Below are 24858 nucleotides of genomic sequence, written 5' to 3'. Positions count from 1 at the left end.
CAAAAACAAAGCTGCTGACAGCTGTAGACCAAAAAAAAACAGAATATAGGTGTCGCCACCAGAGGCAGGTTTCTCAGGTAAGATGTCTGTGTCGACCCCAACTTTTGGCGTGGATCCCGAAGGCGACACTATAGCACAGTTGCATGGAGTGGTCCTCAGTGTCCCTTTAAACCTGTAACCTGGCAATAAAATTCACAAACAACAGTCGTCTTTGATTGCACGCTATGTATTTACTGTATATTCATACAAATATCAAAACATATTTTACATGAGGAATATACATATTTATATGGGAGAAACAAAATTTTTTGGTTATAAATACACGCACAGGTTTGTGTATTTTACAACTGCTGACAAAGCTATTATAGACGTCACGCTGTTCTTGTACACACCTAAACAGATACTGCAAGCAAGAAAACACACAAATATTGCAAACATTGGATTCTTCAGTCAGTGCAGATGGAAGAAAACGTTTGGTCACAGAACTAACAATATATGTCCTGAAGGGCAGCATTAAGGTCTGTCGCTTAAAGAGAGAAAAATGAACAAGCTCAAGCCAACAACCACACCGGAAATAATGACGATGGGGAGCAATGCTAAAAAACAAACTCGTGTAAAATACTGTACAGTCCAGCACGTTGCAAGAGAAATAAAAAATGGATGCACAAATAATCAGCAGCAGGAGTGAAAAAATGATAATAAAGACCAGTACAGTACTATACGACCTAAAATCAAGTATCAGTTGTGTCACTACTTAAGTAACACTGATAAACATGCAGTACATACGTAGGCTGCCTAATCTTTGCCGGTCTCACAGCAGAATTCTGAACAGCAATTTAAAAACTCTAGAGCTTCAAGCCACTAGAATGTGACTCGAGGCAGTCATCTACACTCTAGTTTGCATAGATCTTTTTCCCATTTCGAATAAGTCTGCAGTCTTCTTTAGGAAGTTCAAATAGCTAGCTATATTGCCGTTACATTTTCCTTTAAGTGCTGCAAAACACACAGAAGAAAAGTGCAATGCAGAAGCCGAGATGTCAAAAAGGAGCTCTCAGTGCATTGCACAGTCGAAAACATAGGTTTGCTTGGGTGCACAGTAATACACTCATTTGCACTGGCGTGCTCTGTATGCAACCAAGAAGGTCGCAATGCAGTTTGTATGAATACGGTTACACGAAGATGTACAATGTTCACGAGAAAAGAGTTGGTTCAAACATGCACAAACCAAGCTTAGGCACATAATCTAAAAAAATGGGAATACATGCTGAGACTTAGGATGACCATGACCAATGGTTGCCCTCCTTGTGAACAATTAAAGGCAGAACCTGCCCAATTTAAGAAGCATTTTCCAGCTTCCACCTATAGCAATGTCTAAAGCTTTTTTACATAAAAGCATTAATATGAATAAAAATTTAATAATGCTGATTGACTGACTTCAATATAGTCAACATTAAGTAATGCATATGTTCACTTAACTTTTTTCATAAAATGTTAATTTCTCTAGCACCACTAGAAATAGACCACACCCTGTCCAGTTAAAAATATTTCCTTGTCATTAAGTGAGATTTTTGGCATCCTGATCATTATTCTAACGGCACTTACTTCCTTTCAAGCGAGACCCTGATTGATACTGTAAATACCAATACATATAAGATTGTGCTGGCCATGGCAAATAAGTTTTGCACAAAACAAAACAATTTGGCATCATGCCAAAAAGATGCCAGATAACAGCCAGCATTAGCGTTCTGTAGCAGTCGCCAGATCTTTCTTTTCCTTAATGACAGTGGGCAAGCAACATTATTTTTCGTAGCTACTCACGGGTCAACAAAATCATGAGCATACTATAATCATGACTTACACACACGTTAGATAATGGGAAATACACGATTTCTCAGAAGATGATAGGACTGTTCAAAGGAGGCAGTTGTCAGTTTGTTCATGCTACATTCACTTTAAGGGCAGGTTCTACCATCGGACGGCAGTGCCGTGAAGGAGGACCTGGCCAATAAATTTTATTGGACAAACTGTTACCCAAGGCATGCACATCAATTTGAATGACAGGGTTAAAAATAGCATGCATGTTTCTTGTGTAGAGGAAATAGGAAGTTAGATACATGACCTATTTTACCTGCAAAGCAATTGGAATGGTGTTAAACTGTCTCATTTTGATGCACATCTATACATGTTATAAATAAACAGCATGCAACAGCACGGAATGATGACAACGTATAGAACAAGTAAAATAAAACGAAAATATGTTCTTCTTCTACTCTGTACAAACATATGTACAATATCTTGTAGAATCTGGGTAAAGGTCTACATAAAAATCTGCCCAGGAACGAAGCGGTCTCTCAAAAATAGTTCAGGTACGAGTACCCCAGCTCAGGAGTTTTGTTCACAAACACGTGTGGTTTTCTGGGAAACAAAAACTAGACCATATACCCGGATAGGACTTCAAACGGGGCTAGGAGGATCCATCGGTTGCTCAGGACTTGCCACAGCATAGTAAGGAGCCAGGAGTATGGAGGCAACCCAAATGAAATGGCAAAGAGAACAGAGGAAGTGACATATTAAGGTATTATAAACTTGTTCTTCCATAAGTAGATCTAGGCGTTTTATCGTGTTTATCGTTGTCAGTTTTATTTTGAGCTCCCACAGGAGTCTGTGAACTTGCCACAAGCCATTAAAATATATTAATCACGAATCTCATCAAACTTGTGTACACTTGAGGTAGAATGAGTCAGTCATTCTGAGGAACTATAAAGCAAATAGCTCTCTAAGCACAGCACAGAAAGTCCAACCTGGCAACAGTATGACTGCAAAAGCAGCAGTTGCTAACAGAACTTGCTTTTTCATTTTGCGATCTTATTAAGGGTATAAAATTTATCCAAATATTACTTTTTACGCATATACTCCTACTAAAATTATTCTTATTCAGCATCTACACTCTGTCAAGCAGATACTGCATCTTTATTTTTCAGTAAAGAGATAAAGATATAGAAACGCCCCAAAATTTAACCTTTTTCATTTTAAATATCAAGGGTCAACGATGACATTAAGATATAGCATTTTGCATTTTCTAAATTTTAAATTCCATAACAGATCTGATATAAAACATAACTAAATAACTTTAAGCATGCTAATAACACAATGAATATAGTCTAAAACTACAGGATGAACCAAATATTCCACAGAATTTCTTTCTGATCTGTCTATAAGCACAATCCTCTGCTGTCTTTGCCATTTCTTCTCACATATTCACAACAGTGAGCATTGGGACGTTAATGTAGAGTAGACCGCAATGGTGAAGTCTGGCTTGAGGCGAAAACCACGAGTAGAACATAGTCTGCATGTAGTAGTAGTGCTATCAGTAATAGCAGTACTTGTAGTGACAGCTTCATTCCTCCTCCTGCCCCTGTTCAGTGAACGTTTATCTCTACCTTTCCTGGCAAGTGTCTTCATGTAATGGACGACTGGTCTCCACTGCATTCCTTAGCCCTTTATATAACACATTTCTGTGTGCACCATGTGAAGAGTTGCTTTGTTTCTTCATTCACACCTACACTACAATGTTACGATGAGTTCCAAAGGAAGCTGAGAACAATGAAGTCTCATAGATCATGGCTAGCACTGTTTGCTAAGTCTGAATAAATTAAGACTGGAGCATCCTCTTCATGGCCGCCTTGGCTCCAACGCATGTGAGAGTTGTGTAAGCCTTCTCTGATTGTCGATCACTTTCAGTGTTCTGAAAAAGAGGCAACAAGAGCAACTGTGCTGAAAACTGCATTCATAGGTTTGCAATGCATCATTATTTCTCTATGCTAGCTTTACAATCAAAACAAAGCGAACTCCTTTTAGGTAGGCAGATATGGTTTGGACGACAGAAGTAATATTTTCAAATCATTGAGGGAATCTTGTCGACTTTTTTTGAAAAGCACAAGAGCAAAAACCACCACAATAATGGTTAGCAATGCTGAGCAAATACCACATAAGGTCAGTTACCCATGTTGCATACACATAAAGATTGCTCTCAGTAATTATAATTCTCCAAAGAAAACAATGTTTGCTAAATACCATATACATGCACTGTATGTCTATCCAATCTAATTCCATTATCTTTTTGGGAAAAGCAAACCATGTATTGCAACAAAGAAAATTGACAATCTGCATTAGTGACATAGTAACGTATAAAATTAGGTTCTCATTTAACTAATCGATACAGTTGTAAAGCTTTGCGTGAAGTACCTTTTTGTTTCACTAGCAATGGCACCATAATAATAGGTTCAAGCTGAATGACAAGCCAGTATCATACCTGATGTACTCTCGAACATCCTGCTGAACTTTTCCTTGTGGTGGTGGCTCCAGGTCTACAAAACAAGAAGTATAAAATGGTAGCTGTCTGCTTATTCAAACAGGTAAAGAGCTACTGCCGTCTTGTGGCAAATCTTGCACGTCCTAGATGTACACCTTTATTGCTGAAACTAGAAATCTCATCAATGCTATTATTATACGAAGTATCCCACACAGCCTTCTCGAGTACAGATTAAAAAATGTAAAGCTTAATGTTTGTTGCAACAGTCTGCTGAGTTATAATATTGGCTCCACGCTTCCTTTACTTCCTTTTCATTGGTCCCACCTTTGATTTCTTACACGACTGTTTTATTTCAGTGTAGCAGACATGCTTTACCAGTCAAGCTTGACCCAACCAAACAATATGACAGACCTCACACATGAAACGGGAACAAGGTAAGCAAGCATGTTGTGTTACCTTCGTTACCATGCTTCTAGCACCCAATGATCTATTGAAGCACCAGGAAGACATCGCCACCTACAGTGGTAATATATAGACGGTGTGGAATGACATAACTACTCATGTTGACTTCATAGCGTGAAAAACACATAAAAATGACAGGGATGGCAATATGTCCATGAAATCAGTTGCTAGTAAGCGCCTGTCCCTATCATTTTTATGTCTGTCTTCCTTGTGTGCTTCTTGTAGTGAAGTCAACATGAACGGTCGCCAACTTCCTCAAACAAGAATTCTGATATAACTACTCACTTATCCTTTGGCTTCTTGAGTGCCTTAGTGACCGGAGCGTCTGTCCTATCATGTGCTGAAAAAAAAGAGAGAAAGCGCTTTTGAAACAAATGGCAATAAAAAATCGAGAGCAGTTTATCAAAATTAAAATCTCGATACTTAAATGTAGGAAGAAAATCAGAACTCCCTCTGAGGGTCCATGGGGGCGTTATGTCTCTTGTAGAGATAAAACAATCTTCGCAGCAAAGAAAAAAAAATTTTACTCTGAGGAAACATACTCTGACTATGCCTGACGGACTGTAGTTTTCTTAAACTTCAAATTTGCAGTGATGGGAACAAATTCATCTCCCATCATCTTTTGTTCTTACTACACAAACTATTTCAAATGTTACTATAGTTACCTCAGTAAATGAACTATAAAAGAATCAATGTCAATTGTTATTGGGTTCCTGAGATCGCAGCTTATTAGAACAGACCCATTCCATCTGCGACCACAAATTCACAGACCAAAATAATCACGCGCATTGTTCACGAAAGTATGCGGAAGGTGCAGTGTTATGGGAAAAAACATTTTATGAGCGTGTAATAAGATTTACATATAGCATATTCGATAAACAGCACTGGTGCGCACCGGTGCGCACCGGTGCTAAATATTATGTTCGATAAATTGCATCGGTGCGCACCAGACATCTTCGATAAATGGTGCGCACCGTCTGGGGGCACTTTTTTGTTGCCCCAAGGCGCACCGACAAAATCGGCGGTGCCATGGGCGGTGCGCATGGGAGCAATCCCAGCAGGCGTTGTAGCAGACAAGCAGACGACAAATGCGTCCACACGGGAAAGGCCTGATCTGCTTGCCGCGATCGTTTATGATTTCCTTTCAAGCACTTCTGACAGCGAAGACGAGGAAATACTGGCATTGATAAAAAAAAAAATGAAGGCAATGAACGGCCGAACTTTGCGAACTTTATGGACAAATAAAATTATGGTGCAAAACCTCATTTCAAACTTGTACGACTAGGCATGCAGTTGCGACCGCTGTCTATTGGAATATCGGTCCGCGGCAAGTAAAGCACATATACGCTCGAGACGCGCGGCTTGCAGTTGCTGCAGCGCGTTAAAGCATTATATGGTGTTGCCATGTGCAATCTATATCATTTCCCTAACATCATGAAATCTGGGTACACTTGAATTCATATGCTGGATAGTAGATTTCAGTTGTCTTGCGACCACATATTGCGTAGCTCGAACCGCAATACGAGCGTGCCGACCTAGGGCGTACTGCGATTTTCTTGGACCAAAAGCTACTCACCAGCCATAAGCTCATTTGACATGGTAAGAAGGTGCGCCTTGCCGTCCATAGCGATATCAACGGTTACCGCTGACATTTCAGAAGAAAAAGTTGCCTCGGGCTGTCGCTGCATGCAAAAGCGCCAAGAAAGCAGACGACGGTATTCGCAATTCCGGGCCAACGCCACCTGCGCACGCAAGGCGGCGCTCGGAACGGGCACCGGCGTTATGGACGGCAAGGCGCGCCGTCTTACCATGTCAAATGTCGATGCAGGCACAGTCACTCTTTCTGAGGCCCTAGGGTTTAAAGATAACAATGGTCATGTAAATAAATCTGCAGTGGAAGTCAGCAAAAAGCGATTGGAGGATTGGTGGCTGAAAAGCAGAGATGTGGCATAAGGTTAGAATTGTAGGAAACCGTAGGCAAAGGTGATGGAGAATCTTAATGAGAATTGCCAACACAGTAAACAAAAAATATAAATAAAGAAAAGCTGAGCATGGTGGCAATTGCCACCACCCCGTTTCAAAGGGGGCGCTCCTATCCATCCATCCAACCATCCGGCGCGATGCAATTTGTATTCGATGTTGCCCCGGCTTGGAGCTCCACTACCGCGGGTCCTTAAGCACCGCAGTGGTTTTGGGGCAATTCTGGTGCGAGTTTATCGAAGACGCCAATAGTCATGAAGTGCCCCTAAATTTTGCTCAGCAAGAGGCAAGCTTCTGTATGTGCCAGTTCACAGTACTTTAAGCACCAGGATTAATATGAAACTATACGAATGCCATCTGAACTATTGTGCAAAAAGAAAGATAACTTGTAGGCAGCGGCGGGGATCAAAGTCTTGGCCCTTGAGTAACAAGCGGCTGCCGCTGGTCACCTATGCCAACTGCACATCAAGCGTGCCACTCTTCTACTTTCTCAATAACATTCTTGAGGAAACGGGTTAGAAGCACAAGCACAAGGGAAGCGGAGACAGAAGAGGCTGAGAAGCATTCAGTGTGGCCATGGAATGTTTCAAGATAGGATAAGTTAGAATAACATGCCAAGAAGAAAAGCATTTTTTGGGGTGGCATTTCTGCAACTCCTTGGGGTGTCCTAAAAACGTAGATGTGAAATAACTTTTTTGAATGACAAGAGTTGTTTTAAAAAAAACACAGGAAGAAAAGAATGATGACGGCGACAGACAAAGAAGGGAAGAAGACAAAGAAGGGAGCAAAAGGCCCGTGCTTGTCTCTCCTCTTAGGTGCATTCAAAATACTACAGCGCGAGGCAACAAAGCTCACTGAAAGCAACACCTCTTCCTGTCTACTTTTAAAGGCGAAAATTAATTTATGCAACAGCAATGGTTTTTCATGCTGCCTTTTATGCTCTGCAAAGAAAGCTGTAATGGTTGTTGCTCAACGTCCATTTCTATGGTTGTAAACGCACATAAATTCCGGAAATATGTAATGTGAGCAACGACTGAAATGCGAATAAAAAAACTGAAGTGTCAACACAAAAGCACCAATGTATTAGCTGCTGAAAAGGAAATACAAGTGAGGTTGATTACAATCCAAAGACAGTCTTAAAGACTGTCTTTGGATTGGATCACAAAGACTCTTTGTGCATTAGAAGTGAAGTTATCCTCTGCTAATATTGAGGTTTCTCCAGCTAACAGCTTCTTATTTTGCTGTCTGTGGTTAAGTTGTCTTGTACACATTTCATTTGTTGCTGATGGTATACACCTATAACACATATTTATGGATTAATCACTGCTTCTTACTGTAGTACAGGATGTACATTCTTATAGTCTGAACACACACAGTGAAGTAGAGTGTCACCAAAGGCAGTTAAAGAAAGGGGGCAGGAAACAGAGCGCACAGCAAGATATTAACCCGATGAAGCAGTTCAGCTGGTATGGCACTCCGATACTGAGCACTAAGCAGTGGGTTCATTCCCAGCTGCCACTGTGGTATATATCGCTAAGAACCCTTGTGTTCTGGTGTTTACGTTCTGATTGAAGAACTCCAAATGTTCGAAAGTAACCAGGTGTCTCACTTTATGGCATACATTACAACCATTTGCCTCACATTGGCCAACAAAAATAAATTTAGAGAATTCACATTTACGACTTTATCAGAAACTGATTGCACTAGATGCATGAACCATACGAATCCAAGAAGGCTGCCAATAGCCTTGAGATATTCAAAAACGCTCTTCATTACAGATGAAATGACCACATTCATTTCTGTGGTAAGCAATATTCAAGTGTGGGTTAACATCTAAAAGGTGCGCTTCGGCTATAAGGGACACTGCAGAAAAGGAACCGGATTAATTTATACCACCTGCAGTTTTTAATGGGTACTGACTTCTCACAGCATCAAGAAGTGTTTTACAGTGAAAGCAGTGCTGCTGCAACCCCCCAAAAAGCCTCCATCCTAAGCAAGGAGCATCCACCCTTCACATCCACACTCCTGAAGTACCCCCTAGATGGGGAACTGCTCATCCAATCATCATCACCCCCGCTCACTTTTGCCCTCCAGAAGCACCCTCCAACACCCAACTCTACCCTTCAGAAGTGCCACCCAGCACCAACTCTCCTACCTTCACCCTCTGTATGACTTCATCAACTAGACGCTGACACAGTAGCGGAATGAAAGAGCGACGACAAAATCCAATTTGTACACACAGTGGGTAATCTAGCTGCCCTCCAGAAGCAGTCGCCACCATCCCAACCAACCTCAGTCCCCTATCTAGACGGCTGCCCACCTACCCACCACCACTCTCATCCTGCCGCCGCACGCCTGCACCCTCCAGAAAAATTCTGTTGTGTGTGTGAAGCTTCGGCTTACAGTAAAACCTTTCATTATGGTCAAAACACTCATCTGCCTAAAAGCATCACAATAATCATCGAGGGTAAATCTAACTGCTGTCGCAGAATTCTCGCATCAGATGTCTGATCCTTCCATAATTTTTGTCGTTCGTTTCCATGAAAATGTGGTCTGCGCTGCCAGGATCTATTAGATCCTGTGACCGAACACTCAGTAGCCGAATATCGTAGCCATCGAACTACCACAGCAGGTACCTACACATGCACAGATGCAAAAAGTTGAATGAATTTTTTCCTTGCTGCGAAGAGAAACCAGCATAAGCGTCCAAAGCAGGGCGAGAGGGCCACTGACCATCTTTTCAAAGTTGACAAGTCCATCGATGAAGGTCTTGTTTCCCTCATGGCAGAAGGTCATGTCCTTGAGGAGCAGCGGCATGAAGGGCACCAGCGGTGGCTGCACCTTGGACACGGCAACGCGGTATCGCCGGTGGTTCCGCGACGGGTCGATGAGCGTCTCGAATTCGGCGAAGGTTCGCTTCAGTTTGCCTGGCAGCCGCTCCCACGTCTGGCTCAGGCGGCTCACCGCCACGTTGCTCAGTCCCATCACGATGGCGAAGAACGCGTTCAGGTTCTGGTACTCGCGGCAGCTGCAGGACAGTAAAAGGAAGGAGTAAGCACAAGGCAGGTAGAATGTGGTACTTACTGTGCACACATGCACACCCACAGATGCACGCAGATACAAAGCAGTGCAGTGCCCACAGTGACTAGAGCCGACACAGTCATCACAGTCACCAAACAAGCATCACACTATTCGATAGCATTTTCCACATGACTACAGGTACCGTCAGATTGGATCATCTGTCCACCAAATTGTGTCCCCGTTCATATATGGAAAGCCTTTTTCAAAGCTTGCACTTTTTTTTGCATCAAGAGCGCATTGGCTAAGGTGTGATAAGGTATTCTGAAATTCTCAGTCTCAGACTTAGATTTTACTTATCTGTTCCACACTGCATTAAAGTACGGCATTATTAATTTTTTTTGCTAATATTACATGGCATAAACTCTTCATTGCAGATGTACTCCGATCCTCCAGCCAGCATTGTTCCATCATGTCACGCAAGACTCTTTGAGTATGGCTAAGAACCTGCAAGCAATTTTATGGGCTTCGAGATTTTTTTTGTCTTTCTTCGTGGGTCGTCAAAGCGATTATAGAGCAATTAGCCAGCAATGAGGGAACAACTACAGACATGTCCCAGAAAGCACAATCCTGAGTCTATAGAGGTAGCCCCTACTTACAAGGCCCAAAAATTTCATTTCTCAGTAGCTGACGCACTTATAGGCACAGTAAGCATGGCAAAAAATTACTGCTCACTTCTGCTCATTTTATCACCAAAATGGAGCCTAGGTACTGAGAAAGGCATTTTGCAAGTACTTAAAAGTGGATAGGCCATGATGCAATATATCCCCATCATATGCAGTAGGTTAATAGGCTCACAACCTGGTTTTCCCGAAAACCCAGCGGCTTTATAAAAGAAAAAGGCAATGCCCAGCCTTTTACTTCGCTTTCGGACACATTAAATACCCGGAAAAAGTGCAACCCTATTCACACTCAAAGTTTGTGGGGGTAAGGAAGAGCTTCCTCAGCCATCAGAAGGCATTGGTGGAACACCCGTGCTGTCGTGAAATCGAAGCAGTAACTATGGTACCGCCCAAGTTTTTACACAGCCGGCACATAGTCTCTATATTTTACAGTGAAATTTAATGAAACATAAGCCACTATTTCCATTCTACATGCAATAAAAGTTGTAGTACATTATCAATTTTCCGGCTCTTACTTCACCATGTTTGGCTTGGGCATGTTGCGCTTTGATAAGCTTCATGAGCACAAGATGAGATCACTAGATTACTCAACCAAATGAGTGAGTAGGAGAACCATTTAATAAAGTCACATTAGCTGCTATAACTGGAAAAAACAGTACTAATGAAATCTGCTGCTATAAATGGCATTCAAGAACATTGAAATTTAACATGGTTGCAATATAGGCTGTGGAACTTCGCTAGATTCGCACTATTTTCTGATATGCCTTGCAGACTGTATTTACAGCCTCCTTCCATGGGCCAGTAACGTATTAAAGAAAGATACCAAATTGTCATGCAAGAATTGCTAAGCACATGTGGAAGTCAACTAGAGCTGTGGAATTGATTTTTGCAGGACAAGCACTGAAAATGGCCACGCCAGTACAATGTGGTGCTTACTGGGCAGCAATTTTGATGAATTTGCGCAGCAGCGTCACTCTCCGACTGAGCGTGTTCGCCAGGCACATCTCTGTGACAACCCAGAACTGCACCTCATTGAACCTCCTCTGGAAGACGTCCAGGTTGGACATGATCTTCCGGAACTGATGTCTCCCGAACACCTGGTAGATCAGCTCGTACTGCGAGGAAAATGATGCAGGGCTGTCACGTTTCATAAAGAGCAACGAGGGGGCTTGATTAGCATTAATTCTCTGTGGGATACTGTGAGGTGATCAATATTCTTTTCATGAAAGAGAGGGGGAAAACATGTCAAACTAAAATCATAAACACATTTAGTTGTCCGCACAGCCGCAGTGCGGATGCGCCATCGGCATGGAACGTGGTACTGCGAGTACATTGCCAGGCCAAACATAGACTCTCTCGTTATACTGCCACATGATAACCATTATTCCTCAGTTTAATCTGCATTCATCACCCTAAAAAGCCCAACAATATTTCGGGCTAGATTACCAAGAATGACGCACAATCATACACCAAGCATCCGGGAAGACGAACACGGGGAAAGGAATTCAGCGTAAAAATAAGTATGATTACAATTGCGGGAAGCGGCTAGAAATTGAATGCGTTATTGTGCGGCACCGAGTCGCTCACTGGCCGCTGGCCTTTGAAACGAAGCCAAGAACAGGTAAAGTATTCGCACTGGAAAGGAATATTAAGAACACTAGTTCTGTCATTTTTTTTCTTTTGAGCAGTTCCATGCGATTTTATCTTACAAAGCAGCTGCACACCTACAATTAAATGTCTGAGTTATCTCTTCATGTTGCCTAGTACCAAGAATTCCGTCTCAGAAGCAGCACATGTTTTTTTTTTTCACCAGTCGCAAATCGCTCGTCACAAAACCCAGATTATCTATAGAGCCCGCAGAAAGGCCGTAATAATTATTGTGTAGAAAAGTGTCTGCTCGAAAAGAGAAAGCCGTTCGGTCAACTCACAGCACAACCTTTCGGCTGAGCCGGGGGAATTCCTCCTAAGAAGCTAGAGTAGAGCAGGACCGCACACAACACGTCTCTTCCATTCATGCTCTCTTTTATAAATGATTTCAGCAAGCACAGCATTTCCTGTCTCCATCCAAGGGTACAGTGTGAAAAAATACGCGCAGCTTAAAAATTCTTGACCTCTGCATAGAGTTACGGCTTTGAGGCGCTTCTTTATTCCCCATCGGCAGCTGTGCTTCGCGTACCTCGTGTATGCAGGAGAAGAGGTGCCAGTCGTAGAGGGACATGTGGTAAGCGATGTCGTGCGAGCTGAGTGTCTCGAGAAGGGCCCCCGTCCCTTCCACCGGACCCTCTTGTTCGCTGAGAGGCGTCTGAAAGGCACGGAAAGACACAAATGCGGTAAACATGCCTAGAAATTCTATTAACGACGGTGCAGTGCGTCTGCAGTCTGTCATTACTAGACTGTACACGAGATAAGGCGCTGCCGCTATGGTCCCGACACCTGAGTAAGTCCTCCCATAGCATATCAGCGAGGTGCCTCAAGGTAGCAAATTTACCACACGGACGCTCCGAAAATGCTGGCGATAGAGGCATGATAAACATTTTGACGTATTGTCACAAAGAGATTCCAGCTTGTCATTTTTGCTCTTGAGGCAGAAATACAGCCAATTTATACGTAAACCAAGCCTTTAGGAGCTTAGGATTAGGCGGTCTGGATTCCAAAAGAAGGCAAGCGTAGAGTGGGGGGGGGGGGGGAGTAAAAAAATTGGCAGTGGCTTAGCTCTGGTTAAGCCTGGATATACAAGCAAAAGCTGCAGTTATGCTTTGTTTGACGTCGTGGCTGTCGCAGTTCGCGCACAATGCACTGGGACCACGATAACGGTGTAGGCAAGAGCGTTATATAGCTCTCCTTCCGCATGCGTAGTAACTGTGGTCAACACGCGGCTGCAAGTAGGTCATACGAGAAAGCCGAGCGCGCGCCGATGCACACTGGTAAACACGCGCAGAGCACGCGAACGACAGCGAAGGTCGACTGGCGGAGCAGCGCTCGGCGGCGGCTCCGCCGACCACCTGCGCCTCTCCAGTGACGTCACGCGGCGAACTCGCGCATGCGCAGCTGTGGCTAAAATTGATCACGGCGCACGCCAGACCCGGTGTTCACCAGCCTAGTGAAGCTTTTCGCTTCAAAAGTTCGATGGGCGGATGAGATTAGGAAGTTTAAAGGGATAGCGTGGTCATAGCTGGCACAGCTCTGGGCCGGAAAATACGACAGAGCCTATCCCAAACACAACAGAAATATCTGTCGTCCTGTCGTTACGACAGACTTTTCTGTACTATTGTCTGTTGTTGCGACAACAACAGACAACAGAAGTGGTCTGTTGTTGCGACAGAACTGGCTCTGTAGTTGCGACCGGTGATTGCCCAATACTACAGGAAATCCTGGCACTACTATAAGAATTCCTGTTGTCAGGTCCCAAAATACTACCTAAAGATATGCTGGAACAGCAGAAAATTTTATGTTGTGTTTTTTTTATAGGGATTTCAGAAAAGAATTGATTCAAGTAGACTGGCGAAAGGTCCTGACTTTGGTCGATGCTGACAATGCTTATGATGCATTTTTAGATATCTTTAAAGGTTTTTACCAAGTTCACTTTTCCTGTAAAAAAGCGCCAAAGAAATAGGAAAATTCGGAAACCATGGGTAACATACGAACTCTACCAACAAATGAGAACAAAAGACAGGCTGTTCAGAAAATTTCTTCGCACGCGTAATCTTGATGGCTTGACGATTTTCAAACAATATCGAAACAAACTAACCAAGAAATTGTGCATTGCGCGCAAAGATTACTTCGCATCTTTTGTGGATGTCAAAAATTCACCGAGCGCACTGCTTTGGGACAAACTAAACATGTTACTACGCCGTGGTAATAGCAGGAGCTGCATATCCAAACTTACTATTAAGGGCAAGGACTTGCAAGGGGAGGAACTGGCTGATGCTTTCAACACTTTTTTTACAAATATGAGTACACCAGGTAGTTCCCACAACGCATGTCAGTATATGAACAGGAGGAATGATAGAACTTTATTTTTACAGCCAGTCACAGTGCAGGAAGTGATTTCAACTATTAGAAGTTTAAACAACAGCAGCAGTAGGGATATCGATGAAATTCAAATAAAACCCGTCAAATACGTTGCAGATGTAATTGCACCAGTTCTAGCGAATATTTTTAATATGTGTTTAACTACGTCTATATTCCCAGTAAAGTTGCAGGTTGCCAAAGTAGTAGTGCTCTTTAAAAAGGGGAATCGAAACGAATTGGGCAATTATCGGCCTGTATCTATATTGCCGATTTTTTCAAAGGCTTTCGAGAAAATAATTCATTGCAGGGTTTTGAATTTCATCGAAACCTCCAGTGTATTAACACCTTACCAATTTGGTTTCCGGAAGAATATGTCAACTGAATTAGCCTTGCTTCACCAAAAAGAATATATTTTAACACAATTTGAGAACAAGAAAATCGTGGTTGGCTTATTTGTTGACTTCTCCAAGGCTTTTGACTTGGTCAATCATGAAGTTTTATTGAATAAGTTGGATATTTATGGTGTACGTGGATGTGCGTTACATTTAGTACGGTCATATTTGTCCCACCGGCAACAAGTAGTCCAAATTAATAACTCTCGATCACAAGTCCTACCACTGGCTTGTGGTGTCCCACAAGGCAGCATATTGGGGCCTTTGCTCTTTAACCTTTATATAAATGACATTGTTAATATTAACCAGGATGCCAAATTTATCATATACGCAGACGATACCAGCATATTTTTCTCTGGTAATAATATCGATCAACTTATCTCTAGTTGCAATGACACAACAGTTCAACTACAACAATGGTCGTCCTATAATTCTATGACAATTAACGCAAATAAAACAAAAGCTGTTATCTTTCGGGCAAAGAATAAGCCACTCCTTCCTCATGCCGACATTATTTTTAACTCTCGTCCTGTTGACATTGTTGACCATTTCAAAAGCCTTGGTGTGACATTTACTGCTCACATGTCCTGGGAAACTCATGTGAACTTACTAGTGACGAATTTAGCTCGGATAACTGGAGTAATTGGTCGTCTCAGATACATTCTTTCTACAAAACTTAAACTATTGGTTTATAATTCACTCTTTTATTCACATGTTAACTATTGCCAACTTGTTTGGGGTACAACTACATTCTCTAATCTACAAAAAATTTATGTCATGCAGAAGCGATACCTACGTCATGTGTACAACGCTGGTTATCATGCAACAACTGCAGGTTTTTTTCATAGAGCGCATGTCATTACGGCTCATAAACTATATCTCTACCGTCTGAGTACTAGATTTAAATATGAAGTAAGATATAACATACATAACCTTGGTACTCTGGCATATTTAGAAAAGAATGAACAATATTATGCTACAAGACATGGAGAATGTTGGAAAATCGTTGCACCCCGTTTGAACTCTGGCATGGAACGCCTATGTTATTCTTTACCATCACTGTTAAACCATTATCTGTCTACTAACTTTGATTTATTTATTTGCTCCACTGCTAAGCTTCGCTCTATGTTTACTGAGGATGAATAACTGATTTTACTTATCCTGGGATTTCATTTTTCGGACCACTCTGTTTTGCTTCTGTTCTGCACTGATCAAGTGTTTTCATTTTCTTTTGTTTGACTGTGTGAATTGATTGCTGTTGACCAAACGCTGCTCATTAAGTGGGGCGACGGACTCGTCAAGCCGCCTATTGACGGCTTTTTTCCGTCGTCCTCCGTCTGTGTACTGCACATGGTGGAAATAAAGTCTTCTTCTTTAATTGTACAGATATGAGAGAGGCCTTTGCCCTGCAGTGTACATAGTGAAGAAGATGATGATGATGACTGTTTTGAAATTCTATTGTAGTGAGCAGTGCCCAAGTGGGTGAAACACAAAGCAAGCGTAGCTGTTAGGCCAACAAACGCATCATATGGGAGCTGCATGGTGCTGGTTCCGGAATGTATTTTCGGCTCGAAACTGTAATGTTCGCTCCTTAGCCTTCGCTCCTTAGACCTTAGCCGTTCACAGTTGTCCAGAGCTGAGCGTGCCTTAGCACTCTCAAAATCATTCCTGTTTAAATTTCGCGCATGGACGCTATAAAAATCGGCACTAGTACAAAACTTCTAGCTTTTACGGCAAAAATAATAGTTTCAATACTGGCGGTTATGATTGGCTGTGGAACGGATTTGGGGGGTGGTAACTTGAACACACATTGAGCATCTTATATCTACTTTGAAGGGTAAATCGTATCCTTCACAATTAAATACCAGTGCACCAAAAACCAACGCCTGTTACACTTAAACTAAGTCATAAAAAACACAACACTGGGAAACACAAGAACTACTTACAAGGGCATCCAAGTGGTCTGCGGGCGAGATAAAGATCCTTCCGTTGATACTCAGTCCGGTTGGTACGCTCACTTCTGCGTCCTTGAACGAAATACGTTCTGAAAAAGAACAGTGCTCTCTGTAATCGCCAACTCACTATCAAAGGTAGGCACTGTGAAAAGGTCCGAGCAAATTCTCCTTTCGAGATCTCAAGCTTTGTGAGGCATTTCACAGATAACAGCATGCGATAATTTTGTCTGGAAATAGCGCTCTCCTTAGGCCTAGAATGAGGAACTTCTGCTCGGGAATAAAAAATGTTCCCAGCGTGACGTGCTGATGGTTGAACTCATAACCAGTTCTAAGCAGTTCATAACCGGGGTTGACCTAAAAGTGTCGCGTTGTGCAACCCAAAGAGTTGTTCATTTGCAAAAGCTTAAAAAAAGGACTCCCAGTAGCATAATTTTCCACTCGTAAAGCCTCCGCTCTGCAGAAACTTGGCCACAAACTTGTTTCGCCATTTTTACTGTCAGTGTTTTTCATGCAATTAAAAAAAAATTAACGCGTCAGGACAAGCCGCATCCCGCAGACTTTAACAGCGCACAAGTGAAAGAAAGCCAGACTGGCGAACACGCACCTCCCGAAGATTTCACTTCGACGAGGACGAGGTCATCTTTGAGGCTAAGTTTTTCGGCGGCGCTCCTTTTGATGAATTCCGCCGTAGCGCTCACAGCAGTCTTGAGGGTAGTATATGTGTGGTCGGCGCAGTATACCCTGAAAATGACTGAAGAGGGAAGCATTGAGAGGTAGTAAGGACAAGTCAGTATCTACTTATCCGAGTCGTACTCTTAAACTCCCCGTTCTTTTCTCGCAGGGGAAGTGTTTCCGCTGCGAAATGGTATGAACAGATTGTTTTCCATGTAACAACCAAGAATGAAATGCTGCGCCTCGATACAACGCCCGCCATTTGAAAGACTGCTCCGAGATGCGTTAAATGATGCAGTAGCAAAGGGAAGCCAACTTGTCTAGCCGAAAGAAATTTAAAAACTAGTGCCCCAAGACGCATCTACACAGAGACATCATTGAAGAAGCAAAATGAAAGAACTCAAGCGCTTTAACACATTTACTGCGGCAGCCATTTTCGGAGCCTTAATCCCTAAGAGTCGTGGCTCACTGGTGGGCCACTTTTAAATTTTCTTTAGTGCCACGCAGCCGACCAGTAAGCGACTGGCGAAGGCAGCGTCGCTGTCCCGCCGAGAGATAACAATAACGACCTGGAATGCGTGCTTTTCACGGGATCACTCTAAATTCTGAGCCGTCCCACGGCTTCATCTCTTGATGATCTGGTTTGGTTTATTAGGGTTTAACGTCCCAAAGCGACTCAGGCTATGAGCGACGCCGTAGTGAAGGGCTCCGGATATTTCGACCACCTGGGGTTCTTTAACGTGCACTGACATCGCGCAGTACACGGGCCTCTAGAATTTCGCCTCCATCGAAATTCGGCCGCCGCGGCCGGGATCGAACATCTATTGACTCAGTATTCGTGATCACGCAACATGAATACACAACGTGACCCATCAGTGACCCACAACACATACTGAGCACGTTAAGTCTTACTATCTGTGTACACTGGTGACTTAATACGTCCACTCTTTCCTCAAGCACCTGCTTAAGTGAGCAAACTATTTCAAATATGCCTTGGAACCGCCTACGCTTAACCTCATCAGTCACACGAGTCGAGACCTCGACTGCCGTTAGTCTTGCATTAAGTCCTCTGGTAAAAAAGTCGCACCTGGCGAAGAAGCGAATATTTAACACCAGACAGATTAAGTTGGTTCCTAACTTCAGCTTTGGCGTATGTGACAACCAATACGCGTAGCAGTCAATGCATATGCAAAGCTATTACTGCAATAATGTCTACGAAACTTTGACTCAGCATTTGCCCGCGTCATGCTCAAGGCTTTATCATGTGGGTCAATCTTGGCGTCAAAGCGAAGCAAACCGAAAGGTAGCGTTGCAGCGCAATGCTGCCTGTTACAGTAGCAAGATCGCGCACTTGCGCAATCCCTTAATTTGCGTAGTTAAGTTGGCATACGTCAGTAATGATATTAAAGCTTTCATACGCTTTCTTATCAGCTATTTTAAGAGTCAGCGTGCCCCGTCAGCTGTCCGGTGCTAAGCTCATTCGGGATTGCCGCCGTTAGTAAGCTTCTGTTGCTAAAAGGCGACTTATACTTAGTGAATAAATTCGGAACCTTTCAGTCAATTACCGTCGGGCCTCATTAATACAAACTCGCTTAGTTCGAACTTTCGGTTTATTCGAACTGAGGCTTTCATCCCGTCCACATCACTTCCATTAAGCGCAGCCACGGGGAGCCCGACCGGAGTCGCCTTCCTTTCACCTCTGCCTGATTAGACCTAATTTTTGTCCCTGTTCGAGTCCTCATTATCGAGATTCGACTGCCTGAGCAGCGAGCAGAGCGGACACTCACTCTCGTCGTTAGGCTTGATCGGCCGGTGCACGTCGACCATTTCCTCGGACGTGGTGCTTCCGGAGGAGAGGTGCCGGATCTGGCCGAAGGGGCCCACCTTCCAGCGTTGCGGCGCCGCTGACTCGTGTTCCTTCACGTACCTGAAAAGAAATACACTATGGCACTTTTCCAGCCAATTTTCTAAAAGCCTACGGCATGCAGTGCATTCAAAAATGGGCTGCTAAGCAGCAACAGAAAGATGGGACAGGAGAAGCCACAGGAGTAGAAGTACGAGACACTGTACAAGCTTGCACTCACTTGTTAGAGCAAGACGCATTGACAGAGAGAAAAAAGCGAAAAGCCGTTTGAGCTGCGACGGTCACCGCAGTGTTTTATACAGCCCGCTTCGCTATTCCGGAGAGGCAACAACTCAATCTTATATCCACCCTAAAGGGCTCTTTGCGAACAGGGAAAAACTCATTTAAGTCGCTGAGCATGCTTTGCATGCGCTATACCTTCAAATAATTTTCCCAAAGCACTAAGCAAGAGTGAATAAAGTATTGATTCTAAATTTAGCCTTTGCCTCTGCCCTCGATTCAAACCTTTCCTCTCTCTGCTTGGTATCCTGCCTTCAGAGACGAACCCAATATCATGGTTTGGGTTTGAGGACTCATCGTGGATGCCTGCCCACGCCCGGAGCCACGATATCCGCATGTCACAGATTAGAAACAAACGCTATCGGTAGGCAAAGAAAAATAGGGCTTGGCTTTGTGTACCATCTCTGAGCGATGGGCGCCGCCTACGTCAGTGCCACTTGGTGGAGATATTCACGATGACGTCCACTGCGTTTCTTTGCTCGCCACGTCAAAGTGGTTTTAAGTTGTGAGAAATCGTCGATAAAATTTCCCATAGTCTCTAGAGAAAAAGCCTAACAACGACGAATGGTGGGTATACTTCTAGACGAACGATGTCGAAGACAGCGCTTTGCGCCTTGTTCTCTCCAGCATCGACTAAAAAGCCAGTCTCGCGAAGCTCAGCCTCTCAGCGAAAGGCAAATCGAGCCATAAGGTAAAGGTTCTACTGATAATTAAGACCTGCGCCTTGCGCCTACTTCCATCGTTTTCTTTTTGGATACCCGCAGCGGCGACCTCCAGTCAAAGGTAAAATTATGAACAATACTCCAAAAAAAAAGCCAATAGAAACGCTGGCAGCTATGACACACACTTTGTAACAAAAATGTAAATCTGGCATCCCTGCTCACTGTGGCGAGAAACTATGCGTACTCTTTATGGTGGTGCTTCCTGCGGTTTCGAAACCTACACTGTGTCCTAATGACTTATATTACAAATATTTTTCAAGGAACAGCAAGGTATTGCGGATCAATCACAAAAGAAGACAAGGAAAGTTTGTCTGAACCTTATCTTGGTGACCACGCTGACCGTGCACAAAAAGGAAAGCAGAGAAGAGGAAAGACCCAGCCTACTCTACTGCGATTCCAACTCTTCTTACTTTTCCTGCAAGTCCATGATCCGTGTCATAGTCCTCAATTCTTCCTGAAGGCAACCTGCATATCTTGTGCTGTCTTCCTTGACCGCTTTTAGAAGCTCCTGGAAAAGAAGCAGCCAGTTCTGTTGTTATCAAAATGAACCTCGTGGAAATCGCAAAGCGGAGTATAACCGCAAACAATGTCTGCTCAAATATCTTTCACAGTGAATTCATTCACGTTAACTGGCCTTCAGATATGTCCATTCTTTTTCGCATCATAAAACAGCGATGAGGTGCCGGATCTGTTGAGCAACCTTTCGAGCCCATCATCGCTGATTTCACACCATTTCGTGTATGCTTACTACATAGCAACTGAAATTAGTATTCCTGTTACAGTACAGTAAATTATATCTGCTTTATTTTCGGATATCTGCCTGTCAGAGTTGTGAGGACTTTGCCCCACGTCATCCTCTTTGGTTGGCTTCCCCGCGATGCACACTCCTTAGTTGTGTTAGTTACTTTAACTAACAAGAGAGGGTGCCGGCGTCGCAACGACACGAGCGCCACGGATGGCGATTACTGCGTGCGCGCGCGTGGGGGACAGCCCTCTTCTGCTCTGGAACTTGGACGCGCGCTGACGGTAAGGCGCAAGGCTCTTCGCCGGAGGGCGAAGCCTAGTGGGGAGGAGCGTTCGCCTGCATCTCGTCATCTTGTCCCGTCCGGCCGCGGAGTATCCCTTGCCCTAGCGTTGGCGAACATTCACTCGTAAACGTGCTGGTGCATCGGACATCTTCGATTCCTCAACGCATTTTGTTGCAAGCCGGCGTAATTGTTGTTGTAGCAATAAATTCCAATTTGTGTCAACCAGAATGTCGTCCGCCGTGGTCGGCGTGCGCTCGGTAGCGTATGCGATGACGGGTTGGGGCCCGGCGGTTTTGAACTGTGCCAGCTGCGGTTAAGCGGGAATAACGTATATTTCTCTCCTATTTTTAAAACCCCACAGAGTAAGGAAAAAATGTCTCGACGTCTACTTACATCAACAAATGACTGGATGGTCGGATCTTCAAAAAAGGCTTCCCGGACTGTGAGAGCCCAGCTGTTAGCAAATTGCACAACTCTTCTTTTGTTTGCGAGAATGAATTCCTTTTCTTGCCTTGAGTTTGCTAGATCTATTCGATAAGTGGAATCGGCCGTTAAGGAAAGAGCAATTCATTTGAGAGCATTCTGTTTATGCCACGCACAGGTGTTAGTATAGTGGTTTACTCACTAATTAGCATCATTACATATTACGCCATGTGTTACACAACAGAACATCCACTTTAGGAATAGCGGCAGCGCTTGAATCAATTATACGTCAAACGTCATGCACGAACTACACCATGAACATTTTTTGGGTTTCCCAAGTGATTCCTGATTCGCTAGATTCAAATAGTTGCCACGCCCGGGCAGCGACTTAAACGGGGCGTCCAGCCGAACTGCTTCCCACGGGGCCTAAGAAAACAACCTCCTGTGTATTGGGATCACTTTAACGTACGTTTCATGCATTACCGGTTTCCTGCGCAAACGCCTGAACAAAAAGTAGCAAGAGCACTGGAAACACAAGACCTGTCTTTTTACTGTGTCTCCTTGCTCGCCGGGAATCGCCCCAACAAAAGCCTCCAGGGTCATCTTCCCAGCGACTCCAGGAAGGAATGCGACCGGCGGCACGGGTAGTTCCCAGGGGCCCGAAAGCCTCTTCCCGCAAGCGCAAGCCGCGTGGCTTTCGTAAACGACCCGTGCCCTTTGACCCGTGACGGGACTACGGATCCGCGCTCTCGATCGCACTAAATGGCGAACTTAGGCGCAATGTGGGGATATGGGGAACATTTTACCTAATAAACCTAGGCTTAGGATAAAACCCGGCATCACTCGACTAATTCACCCCGAGCAGATTCCCTACTCATCAGGTTAACCCACTACCACCCGCAAATGCACTTTCAAGAAAGTGCAGCTGGCCAGTGCGCCAAGCTGGAAGCACTCCGCACGAACTAATGGATGCCATGCACTTAATTACTGCGCTGTTTGCAGTTTACCGCTGAACATATTAAACCTGTTTTCAAGCCTGTTATCTAGGACATGGGTTCATCTGCAGATAAGTTCTAAAAGTACAATATAGAAACCAGAGGCCGAGACCAGAACACAAGCCCTAACGGGACATTGTACTGGTATCATTGTACCAGGAGCTCCCCACGTTAATGACATTAAGGTCAGAGGCAGTTTATCACTTCAGGTGCATTCAGGAATGTGCATTCCCAAGCACATTCAATAATTATGTTTTGCCTATGATAAACGATGCGAACATCTGTATTAAGTCCACAGACCCACATGTATATCAGTCAGGCTTTATTACACATAGGTCCTACCTCGCGGCCGAGATAACGCAGCACTTAAAAGCGAACCTTTAAGATAATTAAGAGCACATACTGCTCATAACAAGCTTTAGTGCCTGCAGACACAGTTTAGCGAACTATGATTGGGTGCTCTTCGACAGCTCCGTGAACGAAGCAGCAGCAGCTGCAACGTCACTGGCCGCTACCGAGTTGCGGCAGAAACCGGAAGTAATCTGTTGCGAGGGCATTCGTAAAAAAAATACAAAGATTATCTGCCAGTGCCATAGGGAATAACTGGTCTGGGCCGATCACTTCGGTGCCAGATCTAGGCGACAGACCAAACGTAAATCAAGCCATCTGCAGCACAAGCGCATCCCATGCTAATTCCGAACAAACCTTTCACGATACTCTTCAGCTGGTTACCCGCCTCAAAAACGGCCACATCGCGAGAGCAGTGCAACAGATTCGCGAGAGTAACGGCCACCATCGAAATTGAAAGGCAGAACGAAAGCTGTGACTCCCAAGCACTGAAGGTATAAAAGTCTTATATATCTAGTGCAAATCACTACATTTGAATGGAGCATCAATGGCAAGAAAAGGATATTGCTTCATAAGTTCTGGACAGAGCTGCTGGCTTGGCATAAATATGACATGGGTCAGCAGGAAATCTTCTAAGAACGTATCTGGAATGAGACATGCAGACATTAAAGAGCGCATAGGTACTGAAAGCATCAAACGCACATAAAAGAAAAATTTAAGAAGACACAATTTTCAACTCGCGTGCACAACGCTGGGGGACGCGGAATGTAAGTATAAATAGAAAGGCACATTCAATTAGTCGTTACCTGAGGATTCTTCATTTCTTGTATCTATGCGCGTCTCTAATAGATGTTCCAACATCTTCTGTGGAGTTCCTGCCATCACCATGTACCTGCATGAGAAAAAGGAAGGATGTGTTTTATTCCTAAACAATGGTTCTCATACACAGAACAATGCCTAAATAAGCAAATAGTTATTTCCGAAGTGATAGGCGACGGTGACGAGAGTGTAGTTTTTATGGTAGAAGAGCAACCAACCTCAAGTTTTCCAGGAATTATGTTTGACCCGGAATGAGACAAGCAGCTTTCATTTCCTTTAATGATCGCTTGGCAAAACGTGCGATAACAATGAGGTAAAGAAAGGAATGCGCACTGCAGGTATTTCATTCCATGCCTAATGCAGTGCTTGTTCAAACCAGACAAATCAGAGCTTCCCGAATGCGAACTTCCATGTGCTGTTTGACGCGATTAGCGTGGGCGTACGAGTGTGGACTGCGATTATGAACGAGATGCCCTCTTGCCTAAGTGGATTAAAGCACGGAATCTCGTCCGGAGTAGCCACGGCCGCGGCGACAGCAAGTTTTCTCTGAAAGCAACCAGCGCAGCTCTGCCCGTGCACCCTCATCTATTTGACGATTCTAGCTGACAAGGCCAGCCGTAATTGACCTTTAAGAGAAGACCCGAGTGTCAGCTGCGTCCAATCACCGAGTTTGGCCGCGCCATCCGTCGTCAAAGGAGCAGTTTCCGACGAGCGACTTCCCTGCCCCGCGTGGCCTTGCACATGTCCTTAGCCTTGGCCTTGTGGCCTTGCACTGATGAAGAACAAGTGCGGGCCACACGTGCGACTACCTGCAGACTATGGGAATGCCACTCGAGGACCTTCCGCTGTCTGCGCGACATAGATGCAACGTCCTTACCCTCAAGCCCAACACGTG

The 24858-nt window shown here is 44.0% G+C and overlaps 1 protein-coding gene across 5 annotated transcripts in view; it reads right to left on the bottom strand.

The window, feature by feature from the left end:
- Window positions 1-208: 208 nt before the first annotated feature.
- Epac (Exchange protein directly activated by cAMP) overlaps window positions 209-24858 on the bottom strand; it is a 518190-nt gene continuing 493540 nt past the window's right edge. For 4 of the 5 annotated variants that reach the window (XM_089545788.1, XM_089545784.1, XM_089545787.1 and 1 more), the window contains 13 exons: window positions 23951-24036; window positions 23710-23788; window positions 21772-21916; window positions 20761-20858; window positions 19273-19427; window positions 17418-17564; window positions 16805-16902; window positions 12632-12757; window positions 11392-11570; window positions 9488-9782; window positions 5060-5114; window positions 4313-4367; window positions 209-3745 (listed from right to left, as the gene is read on the bottom strand). In XM_089545788.1, coding sequence (XP_089401914.1) covers window positions 3673-3745; window positions 4313-4367; window positions 5060-5114; window positions 9488-9782; window positions 11392-11570; window positions 12632-12757; window positions 16805-16902; window positions 17418-17564; window positions 19273-19427; window positions 20761-20858; window positions 21772-21916; window positions 23710-23788; window positions 23951-24036 — 1591 coding nt within the window. In that variant the 3' untranslated portion in view covers window positions 209-3672. The remainder of the gene's footprint in view (window positions 3746-4312; window positions 4368-5059; window positions 5115-9487; window positions 9783-11391; window positions 11571-12631; window positions 12758-16804; window positions 16903-17417; window positions 17565-19272; window positions 19428-20760; window positions 20859-21771; window positions 21917-23709; window positions 23789-23950; window positions 24037-24858) is intronic. The other variant, XM_089545785.1, reaches the window with a different exon arrangement.

The sequence above is a fragment of the Amblyomma mixtum genome, chromosome 5 (assembly GCF_055824585.1).
Source record: "Amblyomma mixtum isolate Tamu chromosome 5, ASM5582458v1, whole genome shotgun sequence".
NCBI lineage: Eukaryota > Metazoa > Arthropoda > Arachnida > Ixodida > Ixodidae > Amblyomma > Amblyomma mixtum.
Note: the sequence above shows the minus strand (reverse complement) of the source record. Positions and strands in the feature narration are given on the sequence as shown.